Below are 19,866 nucleotides of genomic sequence, written 5' to 3'. Positions count from 1 at the left end.
ATGTGGTTGATGAGATCGTAGAGCCGATTGCTGGAACCAGATAATATATATGATTGAGATCATAGGCCCTTTCTCGCTGGAGATGGGACATGAACCCATAAGACTCACCGACGCACTGGGTGTTCTTCGGACCGATGGCTGCCCAAGTACGGTGGAACCCGACCTGAGCCTTCCGTCGGCTCCACGCAGGCATTGACGCTATGATAAGTTGAAATCCAGATTGAAGAGCTCTTCATACGGCAGTATCGGCTGTTGGATGTTGTCCAGACTCACCTCCCACCAGTCTAGCCCGTCATTGTTCAGAGACTGCATAGTCGGCGTCCGCATGCGATCCCAACCTCCGACCATCTGTGGAGCTGTAGAGACAAGATAATTAGATTGGTCCAGCCCCATCGAAGGTATCGGACCCTCTGGCCTTGCTGACTGGGATGATGGGTTTAGTGATGAGCTTGAGTCTTCGTCCATCAATTGAGATAAATCGTCTGGACATGGCTGTCTTTCAAGCGCTTGAGCAGCCGGAGAAAGGACGGCTCTGTCCGGTCTCAACCGCCTCAGGGTATAATCCAGGACAGAGTCGGCAAGTGGCTCGGCCAATTGTCCGACGTCTCGTGGTTCACCGGCGACTTCATCAAGTTCGCTGAAGTTCGCTTGCGGCTCCGTGGAACCCGCCATCCCTTCTCTTGCCGAAGCCAACCGTCTCGACATCTGGGCTCCGTAGAGCATATTGATTCGGACCCACTTGCAGGCTTTGTTAGCCTAAGGCTGACCTATATTGCGTTGTACTCACCAGTCTCTGCAAATTCGTCCAATACATCTTCATCGACTTGAGCAGCTTCAGGCTGGCCATCAAATTGGCTCTGGCGGGGACTGCGAGGGTCGCATCTCTGGAGCAGAGAAAGGCGATGTGGATCGACGCGGAGACATACATACAATATCCGACGAATGATGCTATTTGGGCAGGGTCCCAATCAAGAGCTAGGATCTGTGTCATCATCAGCACCAGAATACGGGATGGAGGGGATTCTAAATTGCAGATTTTGGTCTTTTAAGGGCAACCCACATCTGCACCCAGCTCGGAGATGCGCTGAGCGCTCTTCAAGGCAATTCGAGCACTGAGGGCTGTTGCCTCTGACGGAATTGCCCTGTCGAGACGAATTCCACTGAATTTGGGGACCAAGGATGAATGAAGGACAAGACGACACTGGTGGTACAGCGCATGCACAAAGGTGTACACGGGCTGCTGAAGGACCACTAATTGTTCATACAAATTTCGTTTGGAATATTTCAAAGAATCGGGAAGTTGCGAATACCATGTGGACAGCCGGCCTTCCAGCTCAAAAAGCTCTGCCAGCCAGTCTCTGCCAGAGATGCGATCCGTGACTCGGACAAGATTGCGAATCCTGACCCTGCCCTTCTTTTAGGAACTGGTATAGAAAGGTCTAAAACACGTACCAATAAAAGATTAAAGTCATGAGTTCAGCCATAATGCTAGGAGCAGCATCTTTCTGGGTCGCAAATGTTGCGTGTTGTTGTAGAATGCTGGAAAGGTTTTCTAGAGGCTGCTGGACACCTTCGTTAAAGGAGCTCTCGGCTATTGGAAGAGACAAGTTCATGACCCGATCGTTGTAGGTGGTGCCAACAACGGAGTGATCAGAATTGATGCACTGCGTAAACCAGACGGCCCAGAAGCAACGTCGCACTGCCTCTGCCTCAAGCCAAGTTGGACTTATTCCAGATGCGGGGCTGTCCTCAGTTGCGGTCGATGGCTCTGATGAGTCCAAGCCCAGCGTGCAAGCTGCTTTGTATGCAATGCCTGATGGTCCGTATCAGAGAGTGTTGGCAGAGAAGCACCGCAGGAAATACATACCAGAGAACATGGTATTCCTCTGGGATTCACCAGCCGAGAACCAATACAATGTGAGCATCTCACAGGTTTGGACGCTCTCGAAAGTGGGCTGATCAATGTCCTGGAGAACTTCTTTGCCAGCACGTATAGCCCATTGTCTTCCAAGGGCTCTCAGGTCACCTAGTGACTGGAGAAGAGATGCATTCTGTCGTGCAAGAGGTGAGTCGAACGGCAAGAAGCTGCAAGCCGTCAGGTTGTAGAAGCAGACGAGCACGGACGGGACCTTACATTGTAGCCGTTGCATAGACTGCGAGGAGGACATGTCGTGCTAGCCGTCCTTCCTCCCAAGCCCGCGAAAACGTCGGCTTATGGAATACCAGGGTCGAGTTGAACATGCAGGTGAAGTAGACGTCTTGCAAGAACTTCTCCTGTGACCTGGAGAGAGGAAGAAGGGAGTCAGAGCGCAGTTCTGCAGAAGGAGCGGAATTGTGGTTCGCTGGCTGGGACGCCGGGCTGGAGAAGCTGGGTTTGGGGACGGCTGAGGGATTGTTTCTCGGAGAGCGGTCACTGGCGTTGTGCTCCAGCTTGCGCTTCTTGGGTTGCGCGCGGAAGGCGGCGAGAACTTTGCGGTCTGGAGGCGCAGGAAATTCGCAGACGGCGCTGAGCCTGAGACATCGGGCACATGTGGGTAGTTCTCGAGAGCATCGCAACTTGAGACAGCAGGCGTCAGCTGCAAGGCAACGATCTCGGCAGCGGGGGGTTATGGTATAGACTTGTGGCCGGACATTGCAAATACCTTTTGTTCTCGACAACGGCAGCAGGCTGTCCTTGCAAGCTCAGTCATGGTGATATAGGTAGCAGCACTGGTGGCAAGGTGGCAGGCTATTGCCGAAGATGGGCTTGGGTGCACTTTCGGGACTCTAGGCTTCTCGACGCAGCTCAAAGCCCAACATCTCAGGGGTGATGCAGGTCCCAGTGTCTGCGATCTAATCGAAGTAAAATCCTCAGAGCTCGCACAGGAGTTGTGGGTGTGCGAAGTGACTCTGATGGCTGATGAGGCCTCGGATGCATCTCTAGACGCAGATGATTCCCCCACCTGCCAAGGAAGGCCCACCCTGGGGTTGTCTTGCAGGCCAGAAGCGCCAAACTGGGAAAACGTGCGACGGTCCGAATGAGCGCACGTGATATCAAAATGGGTCCAAACAGAACTTCCTCGATCAGTTGTACTCGAGCATGTACAGATCGAGTGCTTCCACTGAACAGAATTGTGATTTCCGAATGTATCTTGTGATTCCTTGAGCGGATTGATCCAGAGACGTCACGAGCTGACTGCTCCTGCCAACCACAAACAACCGCTGCGACGTATTGTTACGTTCGCCAACGCCGTACAAGGCGAGTCATAAGCCTAGAAATACACATTGGTCTACAGGATCTCGCTCACTTGAACGTCCTTCTGAGCGCCCATCTCCAATAACCGCCTGATGATATCTCCATGTTGCCTCGCCGTCGCCCAACTCAGGAGATCCCGCCCATCTCTGCCCTTGATATCGAAACATGCGCGTTCCAGGCTCAGTAAATCCATCACCATATCCATGTCCTTGGATCTTTGCCCATGGCAGCAAGTTCATGTCTCCACAAGCTTTTGTCCTTGCATCGGGTCTGTATTGAAGCAGCAGCGGCACAACTGTCTCGGTGCCAATACACGCAAGCACGTGGAAAATGGCCGTATTGAAGAAGCTCATCGATGATGTCTCGGAATTTCTCGACCACCTCGAGACCCTGTTCCCTGCACCCAGGCACGGAGGGCACTTGCAAATGAAGAAGCTGCGGTCGTGAAAGGACCTCAGGAAGCCATGCTCCTCGCAAGTACTTGTGAAGGACTGGATAATGTACTACACCCGGAAATATCAAGGGCTTCTGGGCACCATTATAAGAGAATGGAGATCGAGGTGGGCCAAAATGCCACGATCGCAAATGGCAACATGGTGGCAGATGACTGGACAGGAAAAGCCGTCTGTGGGGCGTCTCACTCGTACGACGGTATAAGGAGCAAGGCAAAGGACGGGTTCAGAATGTTGAATGGTGACAAGTATGGGGGAACAGATCCTTTTGCACGTTGAAGTCGCGGGGAATCCACGACGTTATGAGTGCTAAGGTGAGTCGGAGGGTCTTGTTTGTAAATTGAAAGTGGAATTCAGCGCCATAGCTTGCGAGACCAAGATGGGGAAAGGCAGAGCTGGAATTCGATGAGAGAGACAGTAAGGGAATGCGGCCATCGAGGTGCCCAACAGGATGGATAGCGAAACGCGTCGAGAAAACTCGCCCACCCGTCTACTTAGTAGATCTTGGTCTTAGGCGGTGGTGGCGCCCCCTTCCCCCCCAGAACCAGCCACAGCCACAGCCACAGCCACGGCCATCCACCAAAGCGCCAATCCACCGCCACGACCGCCATGATTCTCCAGCGCCGCGCCCACAACCCACCACCTTCTCCTCCTCCTCCCTACGCCAAAGATGTTTCTCCACCACTCCATCGCGCCACACTTGCTCGATCTTGACCACCGCATAGTCAATCCAGCCAGGGACGTCAACAAGGTCAATAACAGACCAGACACATCGACACACAAACAAACAGACAGATAGACAGACAAACAGCAATAACAAACCAATGGCCTGTGCTCCGCCCTCCCTCCCTCCCCCCTACTCCGTCCTCTTACGCGTCAATGCGTATTATTACTATTGGCAAGATCCGCGCCTCTGTCTCGCGGTGGCCCAGGCGTCTATGTACCTACGAGTACCTCGTGTCTTCACTCCGTACTTGTACTGTGCTATTGCTATGGTGGCTTGCGTGACAAGAGTTCCGCGCGAGACATGATGCCCATCTCTGCGCCGTCGATCACGGGGATCGACTTAGCCGGCAGGTTGAGCGACAGGAGGCCTCCTCGTGCCCAGTCCCCTCCCCCCTTCCCCCCCTTTAGCAACCATCACCACCGATTCCATATGCGGTAACAGAGAGAAGACAAGAGTATTCTCGGAACACAGGCAAGACAACCGCGGCCTTATCTGTGCCCAAATCCAATGCCACGAGGCACTAAGACAAACCTATCATTTTTTTTTCATAACATTTCTCGGTTCAATTACAAGGCTGCGCTAACTGGCTATCTGTACAGACGGAGTGAGTGGGTGGGCCGAAAAAGCTTCCCAGACGAATTCACCACCATTTTCGTAAAAGGAGACCGCGACGCTCTTCGCATGCTTTCAAAAGGTTGTGGGACATCATATCCATCATCATCGTAGACTTCTTCCCCCCCCCCACCCCCCCATCGCGCTCCCCCCCTGTACCACCCCTATCGCGACCCCTATCCCAAGAACCATTTTCCTTCCGGTCTTCATCCACCTGGTGTGCGAACAGCAAGAGCCGTCGTTGCCCAAACACTCATGCTTGATACCACCGTCCTGTACAATGGCGGATGGTGCTCCGACTCATCTGCGCTCCGGGCGTGGATAGCGTAATTCTCCCAATTTGCAACTTTGACGCGTAGTGTAGTTCGTGAAAGTACCGGCTGCGGTACAATCAAAGATTCCGACAATCACCCCTCCGCAATGTGCCTCAAAAACTCTCTCAGAGATGAAAGTTGTTGTTATCCAGACAAGTGTAAACGAGCATACTGGTGCTCGCAACGTGAAACATTGACTCAGTCAAAACATGAGGAAGGAAAGGAAACAATATCGACTGGATGCCGCATCATGCTCGGCATGTCGATTCAATGTCAAAGGGCTGTGGTTATAACGAGCCCAAGAAGACGGCAGCGGCACCCGCCAGAGCGGCCACGGCCAAGTTGATTTCATGAGCGCTCGCCGCGCCAGTTGCAGAAGCGATAGGCGGTGAAATGCCGAGGGTAGCAGTAGCGGGAGCCGTCAACGTTGGCTTGTTGATAGTGCTTGCAGCCGTGGGCGCAGTAGAAGTGACGTTCCAGCCTGTAGGCGTGACATGGTAGCCGGAACTGGTGGTAGAAGCATTCACATATGTGAGATACTTGGTAATGGTAAGGGTGGTGGAGAAAGAGGATGTGATTGTGATGGTGGTCTCTCCCGACCAGTCTCCGGGAGGCATATCAGCAAGAGCTGCTGGTGCTAGCAACAGCGCAACTGCTGCGATGGCCGAGCTGAAGCGCATCTTGGTTCGGATTGTCTTGGACGATGGTATCGTATCAAGTCTTGTGTGTGTGCGTGGAGCCGCAGTTTGGTTCTTTGAATGCGCCTGGGCGCTCTCCGATAGTCGCTGCGACGTCTCGAGTATCGTATAAATCTCAAATGAGTGTTTGGTGACCTGCCGTGGTCGGTCAATGTGCTGTTATAGTCCTGGAGAGGTGTCGCGCAAGGCGAGATGAGCGAGCGCTGCTCGAATGAAGGGGAATGAGCGTGATAGGAACTGAGAGGGAGCTCAGCGACTCGGACGACAGCAATATGCTATCCTGGGACTCTGCGACGGTGGAAGGAGAGGTTCAACACATGGAGATGGGCAGGGAGGCGCACGAGTATATGTGGCGGCCAAAAGCATATCTGACGGGCTGGGCAAGGGCATGGTGGAGCGCTGGCCTGGCAGCGGTAGCATCGTCGTAGAGGTCGGGTAAATTGCGTGCGGTGGTGAACCGGATTAGAGTAAAGCGCTGGTGTCAACACAGACAGGGCGGCAGGCGTTGAGTGGTTGTCTGGCTGATTTGAGTTGGGATGAGGGTTCGACGATCGTGGAGAAGCGGTGGATAAGAGGATAGTGAGGTGGAGGGACAGCAGATGAAACTGCGGCCCCTGAGTGGTTGTGCCTGGATGAGCCTGGCGGGTTCCTGGGCCTGTGCCTGGGCGACTGCGGGCCTGTCCTCCGCTGCCAGCAACTGCCAGCCAATGCCAGCCATGCCCAAATTTCCCGACACCCCCGCTAAGAGCCCCTAAAGGACCGCCTAAGGGTGGCACCAGCGTCAGGTTAGATTCATTTTAAGCGGCCCATCTGCGCCCATCTGCTGCTTGTCTGCGCCAACCTTCCACTGGAAACTCCATCTGCGAGAAGGTGATGAAACAGCGACCTCGACCTCCACCGTGCGCTCCCTTGCCCATTCGTCTACTTGTCCTTTTCCTTAGCCCCTGACATCAACGTTATCGGGGCGGTCTCGAGCTCTCGGAGGCTTCTCACTGGCTGCGACTTGGGCTACTGTCGGATCGGCCCTGCACCGAATCTGAAGCGGTTCCTTCTGGTCGACTCGCCCTTGACCTCATTTGTAGCCGCCGGCGGGAACTGTGCAATTTCACCTGGAGCCGGCCAGCGTGCGTTACCTGTGTTTGACCTACCGCTGGTGTTGCCAGGAGCTGTCTTCTCAGCAGGCTATCAGGACCTCTCGCCGCCGCGCAGATTACACGACCTCATCTGCAACCCTCCGGACAACTGCCGATGACGATTGATGGTTGGTCGTGGTCAGAGCAGTTCGAGATTTGCGGTGTGCGCGAGGCCGTGGGTTTGGTCAAGACGGCAACTGTGTGTCGCCCTGACCAGGCCCAGGTTTGATTTTGCTTCTCCAAGCAGAAGAAAGCTGCCAACTTCGCCTCTGGTGGGCTTCCAAGATGGAAATTGTACAGAGTACGAGGTACTCGGTAGATACACCCATACCCAGACAGAGGCTTTCCTGTCAAGAGGGTGGGGTTGATGGTCGCTACTGCCATCGCTACGAGAACGAGTTTGATTTCTGTGCAACTTGGGCCAGTCTCAACGGTGCGAGACCGACATGATCGGCTCTGCCCTTACCGTTCTCGAGAACGCGGAGAGAACTTGGCTTCTCTCGGCTTGTTCCTTCGTCCACGGGCCACGGCAAGTGTCCGCTCAAAGATTGTCTGTCTTTAGCAAAAAGAAGGGCAGCTCACACTCAGCCTAACACAGTTGGTTTGGATCTGGTGCACTTTCATGACTGAATCGGGGTTCTGATCACTCCATACGAGAATGAATTGATGCCTCATTGGGCGGAGAGACTCGAAGGTGATCTGCAAAACAAGGTGGTAGCCAATTTCGTCTGCTCTGGGGAAGATTTTCATCGAAAACGGTCTTTTTGGCAATCTCGACCTGTGCGGTAGCATGGCCAACGGCAGGATGAGCTACTCGTACGCTGCAGGCTTGACCAAATCGTCGACAGATGGTCCAAAAGACGGTCTGTTGTCTTGCTCGCTTGCGTTATCTCGGCGACGAACTATCGACCAAAAGCGAGATGCACCTCTTTCGCGCGCTTCCTTCTGGGGAAGAAGCCGAGGCCATCACTCTCGATAAGGAATCCCCCAGCAAAGGCACGAGGACATCCATCCTCATTTTCATTCTCATCGCTTTGGCCCCGGGTTTGGCTGAAGGATACCTCGTACGCTCCCCAAACCGGAGAACAGAGCTGCCGGGCCTCTCCATTCCCTTTACGTACTCTTATGAAACGCACCTTTTCGATGGTATGATTACCAGGATGTCAAAGAACAATGAAGGTTTGCCGGCACAACTTCCCCTCGAGCAACCACAAGGGTCGAAAGAAATCCCCTTTTACGAATGCTCCTCCCACACTACTGCACCTCATAAAAAGCCGCGAGAGAAAAATCTCCGAAGCGCACTCGTGCTAAGTCTGGAAAGGGCAAAGCAGCTTTCGAAGCGAGAAAAGGGGGTCTGGCTCACGTTTGTGTCCACTCTGCGACACCTCGGGCTCAAGCCTCCCAAGCCAAAAGGAATCCACACACGACGATAGGGGAGTAATACTCGTAGAACCGAATAGAAGTGAAGACTGGAGCCCAAAAAAAAGCCCTGGTGTGAAATCTGTGGTGGCTGGGAAATCCTTTTCCTGGGGAAAAAAGCAGTCGTGCTGCTGGCCTCCCTTTTTTTCCTCGCTCCCCCCTCCAGCTCGGAGCCCATTCCCCTATTTCGCGCAATCTTGAGTGAACAACGAGTACGAGGCAGTGGATTGCGCTTGGCGAATCATACTGCCGTGGTGGTCTGTACCGAGGACCGACCACTCGTAAAGCTGATGTTGGGAAAAGAGGTGGTTGGTCGGTACCATTAATCGGCCCTCCCTTGGGGATTTTGAGGGAATTTGCGAACTCGGGCGGAACGAAAAGGGAAAGTCGAGCGGGCGCCCGGTCACGGGCTCTCGAACGAACAGGCAAGTGATCACGAGATATCATCGAGTTCTTGGTCTACCCAGCGAGCCCAGCCCGAGGACTTGCATCCCCCAGCACAAGCAAGATTAGGAACCCAGCACCATAAGCTCAGTCAGACTCGTCAGAAGTATGGAGTAGCATTGACATTACATGAGATCTATATATTGGTATCGGTATTATTAGGTCAAGTACCAAGTTACCCCAATGGCGAGATGCTTATACATGGTATCTTTGGGTATCGTCGCGACGTGATTAATCAGACACTTCCTTCCCCCTCTCCTATTCTGCACGACTCCGTGAATTAGTTAAGTAATTAATCGTTTCGTGAAAATCCCCCTGTAGTCATCTTTATAACGAGCGACCTGTCGCATTGTCGGATATGTTGATTTTGGGTGGGTGGGTTGGTAAGAAAAAAAGGTTGGGTATCGAGTTGGGTGAGGTCCGGCAAAAGAGTAAGAGACCTCCGGCTTGACAATGAGGGGGGGGACTGAAGAAAAACCCCTCGTAGCATTTCAGGGCGAAGAGGATTCGGTGTCCGTCGAATTTATCGAAAATTGGGCTAGTCCAGAGCACGGGGCGGATCGGATCCTATGGCCTTGACAATGCTGCGACATGGCCAGCCGTTTACACAGCGCTGGTGGCGGTGGTGTCGGCAGGAGCGGGGGCAGTGACACCCTCGCCGGCGGCAGCAGCCTCAGCAGCCTTCTCGGTTTGAGGAGCAGTGCCTGGGGCGGCGTTGACATCGCGGATGTGGATGCCCAGGCGCTCCATCTCGACATTGCGCATGCCCCAGATGAGGAAGGCAGCAGTGACGGCTATTGGCCAACCATCGTCAGCATGTGTGAAGAATTGCTTAGAAGTGATTTGACTTACGTTTGATCAGGATATCCAAGATACCATAGGCGACGGCCTCGGAGTCCGGAGGGATGACGTTACCACCCTCGGAGACACCCCAGATGATGGGGTAGACGATCCACAGGGAGACAACCCAGGCAGAGCAGACGGTGTAGACGCGGAGGATATCTTGTCCAAGAGTACGGGCATAGGCGCGTCCCTCATAGATGATGGCGAAGCCGACGAACAAGAGTGCAACGGTTCCGAAGGTGAAGAAACCTGTTGGTATCCAGAATTAGCGACCATGCAACAACTACCAAACCATGTCACGTTTTGAAGGAAGTACATACCCCACTTGTATTCGCTGTGGACAAGGGCACCGACAAGAGCCATAATGACCCAAACCTCGCCCATGAGCAGGGTGTACAGGAGAGTTGAGGTGGGGAGACCGCAGCTCAACAACAAGAGAGTAAACAAGAGAGGCACGGTGATGAAATAATCGATGTATCGGACGTAGAAGATCTGGCGCATGTCGCCGTGAACGTTGGCGTCGCTGCGGACCCATTCAACCAAGATGGCGGTCCAACCCAGGTTGGAACCCATGCAGAAGTACGAGATGGCCGGGATCAGAGTAAGGCCTGCAGCGATGTAGTAGAGCAGACGCTGGGATCGCTGCTTGAAGAAGGACAGGGCCATGAGGGCGAGAGTCGAAACGGTCATGACCGAACAGACGGTCCAGTACCAATCGCTGCCAGCGGCAGTGATGTGGTTGTTGGTCGTCACCGTGTTGGTGAAACCATTGTGTCGGAAGACGTCGTTGCCCATCTTGAGAAAAGTGGTTGGTGCGGGTGGTTTTGTCGCGGGGTCGATGAAAAGTGATGGGACTGGATTTGCAAAAAGGACTGTTGGCCTCCTAGGTCGCGATTGTGCTGATGGAAGTGAGAATGGCTATGGTGTTCCGGAGCGAAGGGGGGGGTTTAATAGATGAGCGTCTCGTGCCCTTTGAGATACGGACTCTCACGGATGGCAGCAACGTGACGTCGATTCGCTTCGATCAGTCAACAGAAAACGGTATGCTGCATTGAAAACAAGCATTCCCGGCGATTCCTCGAGAGTTCTCCATGTCTTGACGCTGCCGCAGCAGCCGGGCGTCAGGGGAATCTTCTGGCAGAATGTAAGCTGCCCTGCAAGATTTTCTCATCTGGGGAGGGTCATCTGCCCATGGAGCTGCAAGGCTCTGGCTCGACCCCAGTTGGTTCTTTGTTTTCATCTCCCCAAACAGGTGACCGTCACCAAGCCACCCACGCATTAGCTCGCCTTGCTGTTGGCATCGGAAACTTCGCATTGAACGATCACTGGACGCAGCGTTCAGGGCTGGTTAGTCCAAACGCCCCGGCTGCATTCGTGGTGGTCTGAGATTTGTTGAGGCTACCGTGACTGTCATTCGATGGTTCCGACAAACCATTTCGCGCTCGGATGTCGTCGGCTTCGACTTATTGACAGCAAATGCAGGCTGATGTCTAGTGCAGACCGCCTTGACCTGGTTGAGGGATGGACTGGGCTCAATCAGGAGGTCGGACTTCCATTCCTGTGGCGAACCGGAGAAAATTGCGAAGACAGCTGGCGTTAGGCTTATCCGGCATTGGTGGGCGATCGTAAGATGTCAGCGAAAACGGCCCAGGGGCCCTCATCAAGGCCATCTCACTACCTCAGACGAGAAAGGCCAGCGCAACACCAAGTCATCCTGCAGAGGTTTAGTCAGAGGCATTTGTGTCGGAACTGCTGGGAGCAAGGCTCTACCGCAAAAACGTTTGGGAGGTTAGGAGCCGCCATGACGCATGTGATTCGCCGGAGTTTCCCGGTGGTTCCCTGATGATCGACGCCCTTGGCGCTGGTGCTGCTTGTCACAAGATGAGGTCATGGCTGTGCTGACTAAATCATCCCGGAGCATGATCCGGCTCGCCGGGATGTCCAATGCGGTCGGCTTACCACATGCAGTTAGTGGTTAGTATGCTCTTGCTGTTTTGCGTCCCGTGGCTGGGCAGTCGAGGCGCCACAACGGCACGAGGCTGCAGGCGGAGAGAGCTTTACAAGCATGGAGCATGTAGGTAGATACCAAGGACTTGGACTGGGGAATCGGTTCATGTCCTGTTTCCTGTCGAGGAAATGGAAAACAACGTGTCATACATGTCCTCGCTGTCTATGGCCGACCCAGTTCTATATCGCATCATCTAGCTGCAAGCATAAGCACCACCAACAACGCAAAGAACATGGCAATGAGGGTGTGCACCAGATCCAGAGGTCGCTTTCCCCACTTGTCCAGATCGCTTACCACCCTCGTCCTGTGAGTGCCTGGAGACCATGGCTTGATCATACCAAGGTCATCGAGTATTTGTTCGGTTGTGATCTTGCTCCCAGCCAGCACAATCGGCACTCCTGTTCCCGGGTGGGTGCTGGCTCCAACAAAGTACACCCCCCCTATTGCCGTGTGCTTCGTTCCTGGCCTGAAGCTGAGCACATTGAAGAACGAGTGGCTCAATCCAAGAATGGCTCCCCGGTCAAGATTGAACCTGTCCTTCCACGTGCTCGGCGTATTGATTATCTCGTGAGCCACGTGGGATTGAAGATCGGCACCTGTCCGGAGGCGGATCGTTTCGAACACTGCATGCCGAGCTCTCGTAACCATGGCCTGCCAATCTTGTGCGCTGTGCGGGTTGAGTCCCCCGCCAGCCTCTCCCTCCAGTAGATGACCACATGGGACGAGCACCACCACGCTGTCTCGATCCTTGGGAGCGGCGCTGGGGTCGACGCGCGAGGGCACATTGACGTAGAATGAGGGTTCTTTGGGAATCTGCTGTCGCTTGAAGATGTCGTCGAAGCTGTCTTGGTAGTCATCTGCCAAGAAGACGTTGTGCGTGTGGAGTTCAGGGACCACCTTGTCCATTGACCCTGAACGGCTTAGCTTGGGATATGCAAGGACTCTGTAGCGGCGGACTTACAGTAGAATGAGATACTGGAACATGAAGCCGGTTTCTTCGACAATGTTGTTGCTTGATGAGAAGGGGGTAGCAACTCGTTGTAGGCGTAGACGAGATCGGCATTGACCAAGACGATATCGGCGGTCACAACTTCTCCAGAAGCCAGCGTGACGCCCGTCGCGCGTTGGGAATATCCATCGATGTTCACCCGAGCGACTGGTGTCGACAGTCTGTACTCGACTCCGAGACGCTGCCCAACTCTGACCAAAGCGTCCAAGACTTGATGAAACCCGCCTCTTGGATACCTGGGCGCTCGTTAGAGACCAACTCACCAAAATGGTTCTATGACTCGAGACTGACCATATGCCTTCCGCCAGCTCAGTATACTGGAGCAGGCTGTAGGTGCCAGGAGCTTCAAAGGGACTCATGCCCATATACATGCTTCCAAAAGTGAATGCTCTCCTCAGTCGCTCCGTCAGGAAATATCGCGCTGCCCGATTCCAGATGCTCTCGAAAGGGTGCAAGGCCAGGAGGTAGGGCAAGAAGCTCGGACGAGCCATCGCCCAGATTGTGGAAAAGTTCTTCCTCAGCACATGAACGACACTAGCCTCGTAGTGGACGTGGGCCTCCTTCATCCAAGCGAGGTATCTCTCGAAACCTTCTTTCCCTTCCCAACGCTCGATCGTCTTCTTCATCCTGGCAACATCCGTGGACAGCTCGATGCACTCCCCGTCGCCGAACCAGACATTGTAGTTGGGCTCGCATTTGAGCAACTCGACCCCTTCGGCCTCGAGAGACGTATCCAGATCGCGAAAGGTTTCCTCGAACAGGTCGGGCAGCAGGAGGAGAGAAGGGCCTTGATCGAACCGGTAGCCGTCGTCGTATATCAAGCTGCAGCGTCCACCAGTATGGTCGTTTTTCTCAAGTACAGTTACTCGGAAACCGGCTTTGGCAAGCCTGGCAGCGCTGGCAATGCCTCCGGCCCCCGCGCCTATTGTCTCGGAATCAGTACTGATGAAGGCCAGCATAGACCCAGTCACACAATCTTACCTATGATGACAGCGCTTTTTGGCTTGTTCATATCTCGGAACCTATCCTCAAGATCGACGGAGATTCAGAGGTTGAGAAGCAGGTAGGGACCAGTTAGGGACATGGTCCATGCTATGTTGGCGCAGGGGCGCAGAGTCAATGACAGCATGACTTTGGCTACCAAGACATCAGCATGCCACTACTGGCGGGCTCAATCGGTACACAGCCCATACTGAGCGTGACAATCAGATCCATTTGGATTGTGATCGCGTCCAAATGGTAAACAGTTCACGGTCGTGGTAACAAAAAAATTGGCAAAGATTAACGCAGGGAGTTTCAAACCCAAGCTGCAGGATGCGGATCTGAGCTCGAGGAGCGTCGTCCCCGCACGCTAGTTCGCAGCAACCTCGACCTTCAATGCATCCTCTCAAATAGACCTCAATGAGTCTCTCGTCTAACACCGAGCTATGAACATGAACGGTGAGAGCGATAAACCTCCGCTATCACACAGCGCCCCGCCTTCCCATCATTGTCTTCCATCCAACCCATATCCTCCTCGACTTGGGTACGCTAGAACGACCCTTCTTACCGCCGCCAGCAAATTCCAAAGGCCTGCCTTGTCGCATGCGCTCACGCATCACCCTGCCAATTTCCATGTAACTCTCGACGGCGACACGGATGCCACCTCGCGCGTAGTAGGGCAGCGCTTCGATTGCATCTCTGTTGTTGGCATAGATGGCGAATGCAAGATCCAATATCCTCTTCCGGGGATGCGGAATTTGCTCGGCTCGAGTTTCGGCTGAACGTTGCGTCGATTTCTCGAGCCATTCGCTAGGAATGTAGCATCGTCCAGCATCGGCGTCTGTCTTGACATCTCGGACAATGTTGACGTATTGCAGTGCACGGCCCATTTTCGCACCAGCAGCAAGACACCTTCGTTTGGTCTCTGTGGAAGCTCCTTGATCGGGGTCATGATAATAGACAAGATTTAAACAGAGTTCACCAACCGTGCCTGCAACACAACTTGCATATCGCTCTAGGTCGGCAAAAGTTTTGATTGGGGGGTGCTCTCTAGATTCGGCGTCGAAAAATTTCTGGTCGATCCGGAACCCGTCAAGGAGCGAATAGAGTGGCCCCGAAGGTAACTTGTCCGTCGGGAGGAATAGTAGGATAGACTGTGCCTCGGGCGGGAATGGGTCCAGAGCCTGCTGCAACCGCTTCTCATCCCTTTTCGGTGAATACGCAATATCGAGGAAATTGGTGAAATGTTGCACCCATTTACTTGCCTCAGCTGCAGAAGGCGCATCGTCAATCAAATCGTCAGCCACTCTGCAAAACGCATAGAGAAGTATTAAGTCAATCCTCAGACGACCCGCAAAGACACCCGATGCTAGGTAGAATGATCTGCTTTTCTTAGCAAGGACCATCAGTGCATTCCGTAAGCCCTGGAGACGCCTGGTTTCATATTTGGATGTGGCCAGAAATAGAGCTTTGAACATCGTCGTCGGAGGTGGAATGCCGGGGACCATAGGGAAACGACTAGGGAAGGAGTCGAGAATAGCCACGGCATTGTCGAAGGCAGTCGCACCCCATACCACAAGGGCGTTTGTCAGAAGGAAGAAGACGGCCTCTTCCAGTTCCAGATGGGGCCAAACTTGAATCCCGAGCTTTGTGCCTGACTCGATGCTCCAGGTGCCCCTTCGTAGGGCCAAAGTATCAACGATCCACAGATATAATGTCGGTGCAGCGATAGGTAACCAGGTCGTTGTCCATGGCAACGTGAGAAGTAATTGGTAAGCGAATGACCAGAGCATCAACATTACTGGGCATGCCCATATCAAAATGAGTCGCATGTAATGGCCTTCGTTATTGCTTTCTCGCAGAAGGATCGGAATTACCGAGCCCAACCCGAAAACGAGCTGCCCTGCTCGCTTCCAGATTGGCAGAGACTTGCTAGTGGGGTCCAGTAGGTCGGCTTCATTATGCAGGTGAATTGCAGTGAGCACTGGCTTGCTGAGAAGGATCTGGAGGCAAGTGGTCTGGTTCAGGATTAGCAATTGTGACTGTACACAAACCAGAGGCAAGCGCTTACAATGTAAGTCTGAATGCTAAAGAAGAAGACCTCTTCGGCAGGAATATCAAACAGAGTTGGTCCTATAATGACATCTTGGGGGTATGCTTGGCAAAAGTTAGTACCATGTGCGAGACCCAGTACCAAGAAGGGAATAAACTGGCATACTCCAGATCCTGGTTCTGATAAGGTACGAATCCCTTGAGCCGTCAGCATTTCGCAAGAATAGATGTCGAGCTTGCACTCACCAGGGAATTGTATATGTGACAGCGACAAGTTGAAGGAAGCATATCTTGTAAATATCCCGTCGCGTCAACAGAGGTCCCAGGATAATAGACAAGGCTATCGCGAGAGGGATGGTGTAAACGACGTGACTATTGCGGACACAACACATATCAGAACTTGGAGGGGCAAGGGGGCCCAGAGGTAACAGGTACGTACACCAGTGCATAGTCGTACATCAGGACAGAGTTCCGATGATTAATTGAAGATGTTCTGAGCTGACGAGGGAAGATCAAAAGTTCCTGTCTCAGTCAAAGCTTATGGCAACGGCAAGCGCCATGATATACCAATCAGCCGTGCGATATCAACGCGAGGAGCGGAGGAACGGTTGGGACATTGATGAAAAGTAAATAGATAGCCCCAAAGCATGCAGACATGGCTGAGCGCACTTGTGCAGTGTTCTGAAGGGAAGCCGTGGAATTTCTGGGATATCATGACGCGCACAATTCCAAGTTGGGGATGAAGGCGACGATGAGAGGCGCTCGAGGTCGTGGGGGTCAAGCCACACATGCGGGCCTGACACGAGGCTGACGGGCCACGGCATGCACGTTCTACCAAAAGCAGCCAGAGAGGAGTGGCTTGTCGGCCTACCTTCCCTTTACAAGTGCTGTCCAAATTTACTCATGCTAGCGTAGCTATCATCAATTAGCGTCGTACTAGGTCAATTGGCAGAAGCTCGATGACGCCATGATTTCCTCCGCGGTGCCGAGCTGCAGCTTCATCCTTCGCCAGTGAAGCTGTCAGTTGCTTTTCACCTTACCCTGTACCCAAGTAGGTAACTTCATTTGTCTTCGCCGGGCTTCCCCTCCTTTCCTTTCGTAGGGTTAGAATTTTTTTTAGATGGGCTGCTTGCCCTGAGATCAAGGCTGCTCACTCTCCTGTACCTCCATCATGTGAACCTCAGCTATTGACCGCCGCTAGCCGACCTCCTCACCTCCAGGGAAGTAATGGTGTGAGTTTTCCCTTTGGCACTGACATGTGAACCAGGCCTTTCTCCTCTCCCGTTGCGTGATCCGATGCCTGTTGAGCTTGATCCTTCGGACCCCTCGGACCCCGTTCAACTCCAACATGTCCGGTCTAGACTGTGACGTCGACCTGGCGTGACCTTCGAATGCATTCACGATCTGATACAGGTCTTCTCGTAAATGTTTAGCAGCAACCAACACATCACCCAACGATCCCGGATCGGGCAGTGTCGAGGAATTCCACCACTGGTCGGCTCTTTCATGTCGTTTCCTCGACCATGACCAAGTCGCCTTTCCCTGTGGGTGCATCAGATACCTCGAGAACGCCCACATCCTGTCCGCCCTCGAGAGCAAAGTCCCTTCGAAATCGCACGAAAAGCCATTCACATCCGTACCTTGGCGGCAATTTTGCTCCCTTGCAGAAGGTCCAAACTCTCGTACCATGCGTGTACTCTGGGGATATACCAAAAGAGCTGGCTGGCGGTGAATACGTTCGAAATGGCGGGAACCCTGTAGCAAATCAAGACTTGGGCCGAGATGCACATTGGTTTGACGGTGATGGCATGCTCAGTGGTGTCGCGTTTACACGAACTTCCAATGGTGTCCAACCAGAATTCGTCAATCAATACATCTTAACCGATATCTACCTGTCCACGATATCTTCAAGACACCTCCGCGTTCCGATCCTCCCCAGCATAGCAACACTGGTCAACCCCTTAACCTCATTGTACAAACTCATAGCCATTGTTTTCCGCAGCATATTTTTGGTTTTGTTATCCCGACTTCCTGGCTCAGCGCAAGCCATCAAGAAAATTAGCGTGGCCAACACGGGTGTCTTGTTCCACGATGGGCGTGCTCTTGCAACCTGCGAATCCGGACCTCCGATGAGAGTCGCTCTTCCGGGTCTCGAGACTGTTGGCTGGTTCAACGGGAAGAGAGCAGAAGGAGAGCCGACAGGCGAGGGATCTCCAGGATTTGGAGGAGGTGGTGTATTGCGGTTCATGAAAGAATGGACGACGGCCCACCCTCGTGTCGATCCGAAGACGGGAGAGCTGGTCCTATTCCACTCGACTTTTGTCCCTCCATATGTACATTATTCGATTATACCTGCGACCTTCTCGCCCGCCGTCCCTTCTTCACCGCTCGAACGACCAATAAGGCTGCTAAACGCCCCTGTTCCGGGCGTTACATCGGCGAAGATGATGCATGATTTTGGTGTGTCCTCCCACCACACTGTCATCTTGGACTTGCCTCTGTCGCTGGACCCGGTGAACTTGACAAAGAATAAGCCTGTCATTTCCTATGATTCAACCTCGCAATCTCGATTTGGCGTCTTTCCTCGATACTTTCCACAGCAGATTGCCTGGTTCCAGACAAAACCATGCTGCATTTTCCATACTGCTAATACGTGGGACGATCAGGTGGTTGACAAATTCACCGGGGAAACGAGGACGATTGCAGTCAATATGCTCGCCTGTCGACTGACTTCTGCCTCGCTTGTTTTTTCCGCAGGTGACATTCCTGCTCCGCAACGAACGTCCCCTGAGTCGGATAGCGAAGAAGAACAGTGTCGGCTCTACTATTATCAGTTCTCATTGGCCCAGCCGGGGCACATAACTCACGAGTTCGGATTAAGTGCCATTCCCTTCGAATTTCCCAACGTCAGGAAAGACAGAACAATGGGGCAGGCGAGATATGTCTTTGGTTGTTCCACTTCTAGAGGTACCTTCGGAGCCGCCCTCGGTCGTGCCGTCAAGATCGATTGCTTGGTCAAGGCGGATGCCGAGACGCTCATCAAGCGAGGCAAGACCTATTCCCTCGCTCAGCATGCTCTTGACTGCGTGGACACGAGGTCTGTCGATGAGATCCTTCATTCTCAGGAGGAGGATGATCCCCTCTCAATCTTTCGCCTTCCGCAAGGCTGGTTCGCCCAGGAGCCGCACTTTGTGCCACGCGAAAGAGGCACTCGCGAAGACGACGGCTGGCTGCTGACCTACGTCTTTGACGAATCCCAATTAGACTCCTCCGGGGAATGTCGCCCCGACGCCAAAAGCGAGCTGTGGGTCATCGACGCCCGAGACATGAAGACGGTCGTCGCCCGCGTGCATCTGACGCAGAGAGTCCCCTACGGCCTACACGGCAACTTCTTCCCCGAGGCGCAGGTCAAGTCGCAGCGGCCCATTGAGACCATCCGGGCCATCAAACAACGGAGCGAGGCCCAGCAGCAGGCGAGCTGGTGGCTGGCCGTCAGGAACAGGCTGGAGAAGGCTCTGGGATGATACTTGTCAAGGTCAAAACGATAAGTTGCATATCGTGTACCGGTACTGGTTGGTGCCGTTGAGTGGTTTGGGTCTCTACGAAGTATACGACGGCGTAGCGTCCGGGATGGTTATTATCCCGGCCGGTAGCATGGACTATCGATCTACCATTGAACAACGTATCAATGTTTCCACACCTCTGCAGTAAAGCTATTGCCCAGTTGTGGTGGGCCTCAACAGAGTAAATGATCCCGTCTCCAGAGACATATTGTTTTTCCCCTGTACTCGCTTTGCAAAGTCGTAAACAACGAACGGGATATAAAGTTCATCGAGCGGAACAGCACAGGGCGATCAAACTAGGGCGAAAACAGGGAATAGGAGAGTCCCTAGGCGGCGTCAAATGGCAAGCCTCTCTTCGGTCTCTTTTCAAGATTTC

At 53.5% G+C, this 19,866-nt stretch overlaps 8 protein-coding genes across 8 annotated transcripts; 1 reads left to right on the top strand and 7 right to left on the bottom strand.

The window, feature by feature from the left end:
• Positions 1-198: 198 nt before the first annotated feature.
• Positions 199-2,690, bottom strand: PV07_01851 (uncharacterized protein; the record flags this gene model as incomplete). Its single annotated transcript, XM_016388424.1, has 7 exons — positions 199-738; positions 788-982; positions 1,061-1,406; positions 1,453-1,813; positions 1,868-2,085; positions 2,135-2,556; positions 2,643-2,690. 7 exons carry the CDS (start codon positions 2,688-2,690, stop codon positions 199-201), a joined length of 2,130 nt encoding a protein of 709 aa, XP_016255352.1.
• A 434-nt stretch (positions 2,691-3,124) lies between these two features.
• Positions 3,125-4,135, bottom strand: PV07_01850 (uncharacterized protein). The gene has a single exon (XM_016388423.1). The coding sequence runs from the start codon at positions 3,586-3,588 to the stop codon at positions 3,244-3,246; it is 345 nt and encodes a 114-aa protein (XP_016255351.1). The 5' UTR covers positions 3,589-4,135; the 3' UTR covers positions 3,125-3,243.
• A 1,052-nt stretch (positions 4,136-5,187) lies between these two features.
• Positions 5,188-6,353, bottom strand: PV07_01849 (uncharacterized protein). Its single transcript, XM_016388422.1, has one exon. It carries the CDS (start codon positions 6,018-6,020, stop codon positions 5,628-5,630), a length of 393 nt encoding a protein of 130 aa, XP_016255350.1. The 5' UTR covers positions 6,021-6,353; the 3' UTR covers positions 5,188-5,627.
• A 1,744-nt stretch (positions 6,354-8,097) lies between these two features.
• PV07_01848 (uncharacterized protein) lies at positions 8,098-8,896 on the bottom strand. Its single transcript, XM_016388421.1, has one exon. It carries the CDS (start codon positions 8,766-8,768, stop codon positions 8,436-8,438), a length of 333 nt encoding a protein of 110 aa, XP_016255349.1. The 5' UTR covers positions 8,769-8,896; the 3' UTR covers positions 8,098-8,435.
• A 120-nt stretch (positions 8,897-9,016) lies between these two features.
• Positions 9,017-11,143, bottom strand: PV07_01847 (uncharacterized protein). The gene is made up of 3 exons (XM_016388420.1): positions 10,198-11,143; positions 9,887-10,126; positions 9,017-9,828 (listed from the first exon to the last, which is right to left on the bottom strand). The coding sequence occupies exons 1-3, from the start codon at positions 10,670-10,672 to the stop codon at positions 9,638-9,640; spliced, it is 906 nt and encodes a 301-aa protein (XP_016255348.1). The 5' UTR covers positions 10,673-11,143; the 3' UTR covers positions 9,017-9,637.
• A 931-nt stretch (positions 11,144-12,074) lies between these two features.
• On the bottom strand, positions 12,075-13,853 carry PV07_01846 (uncharacterized protein; the record flags this gene model as incomplete). The annotated part of the gene is made up of 3 exons (XM_016388419.1): positions 12,075-12,796; positions 12,847-13,130; positions 13,186-13,853. 3 exons carry the CDS (start codon positions 13,851-13,853, stop codon positions 12,075-12,077), a joined length of 1,674 nt encoding a protein of 557 aa, XP_016255347.1.
• Positions 13,854-14,357: 504 nt separating this feature from the next.
• On the bottom strand, positions 14,358-16,386 carry PV07_01845 (uncharacterized protein; the record flags this gene model as incomplete). Its single annotated transcript, XM_016388418.1, has 5 exons — positions 14,358-15,893; positions 15,947-16,032; positions 16,094-16,125; positions 16,174-16,299; positions 16,367-16,386. 5 exons carry the CDS (start codon positions 16,384-16,386, stop codon positions 14,358-14,360), a joined length of 1,800 nt encoding a protein of 599 aa, XP_016255346.1.
• A 603-nt stretch (positions 16,387-16,989) lies between these two features.
• PV07_01844 (uncharacterized protein) lies at positions 16,990-19,833 on the top strand. The gene has a single exon (XM_016388417.1). The coding sequence runs from the start codon at positions 17,451-17,453 to the stop codon at positions 19,449-19,451; it is 2,001 nt and encodes a 666-aa protein (XP_016255345.1). The 5' UTR covers positions 16,990-17,450; the 3' UTR covers positions 19,452-19,833.
• Positions 19,834-19,866: the final 33 nt, after the last annotated feature.

This window comes from Cladophialophora immunda, assembly GCF_000835495.1.
Source record: "Cladophialophora immunda strain CBS 83496 unplaced genomic scaffold supercont1.1, whole genome shotgun sequence".
Lineage (NCBI taxonomy): Eukaryota > Fungi > Ascomycota > Eurotiomycetes > Chaetothyriales > Herpotrichiellaceae > Cladophialophora > Cladophialophora immunda.
The sequence above is the reverse complement of the archived record's forward strand: the minus strand, read 5'-3'. Positions and strand labels throughout refer to the sequence as shown.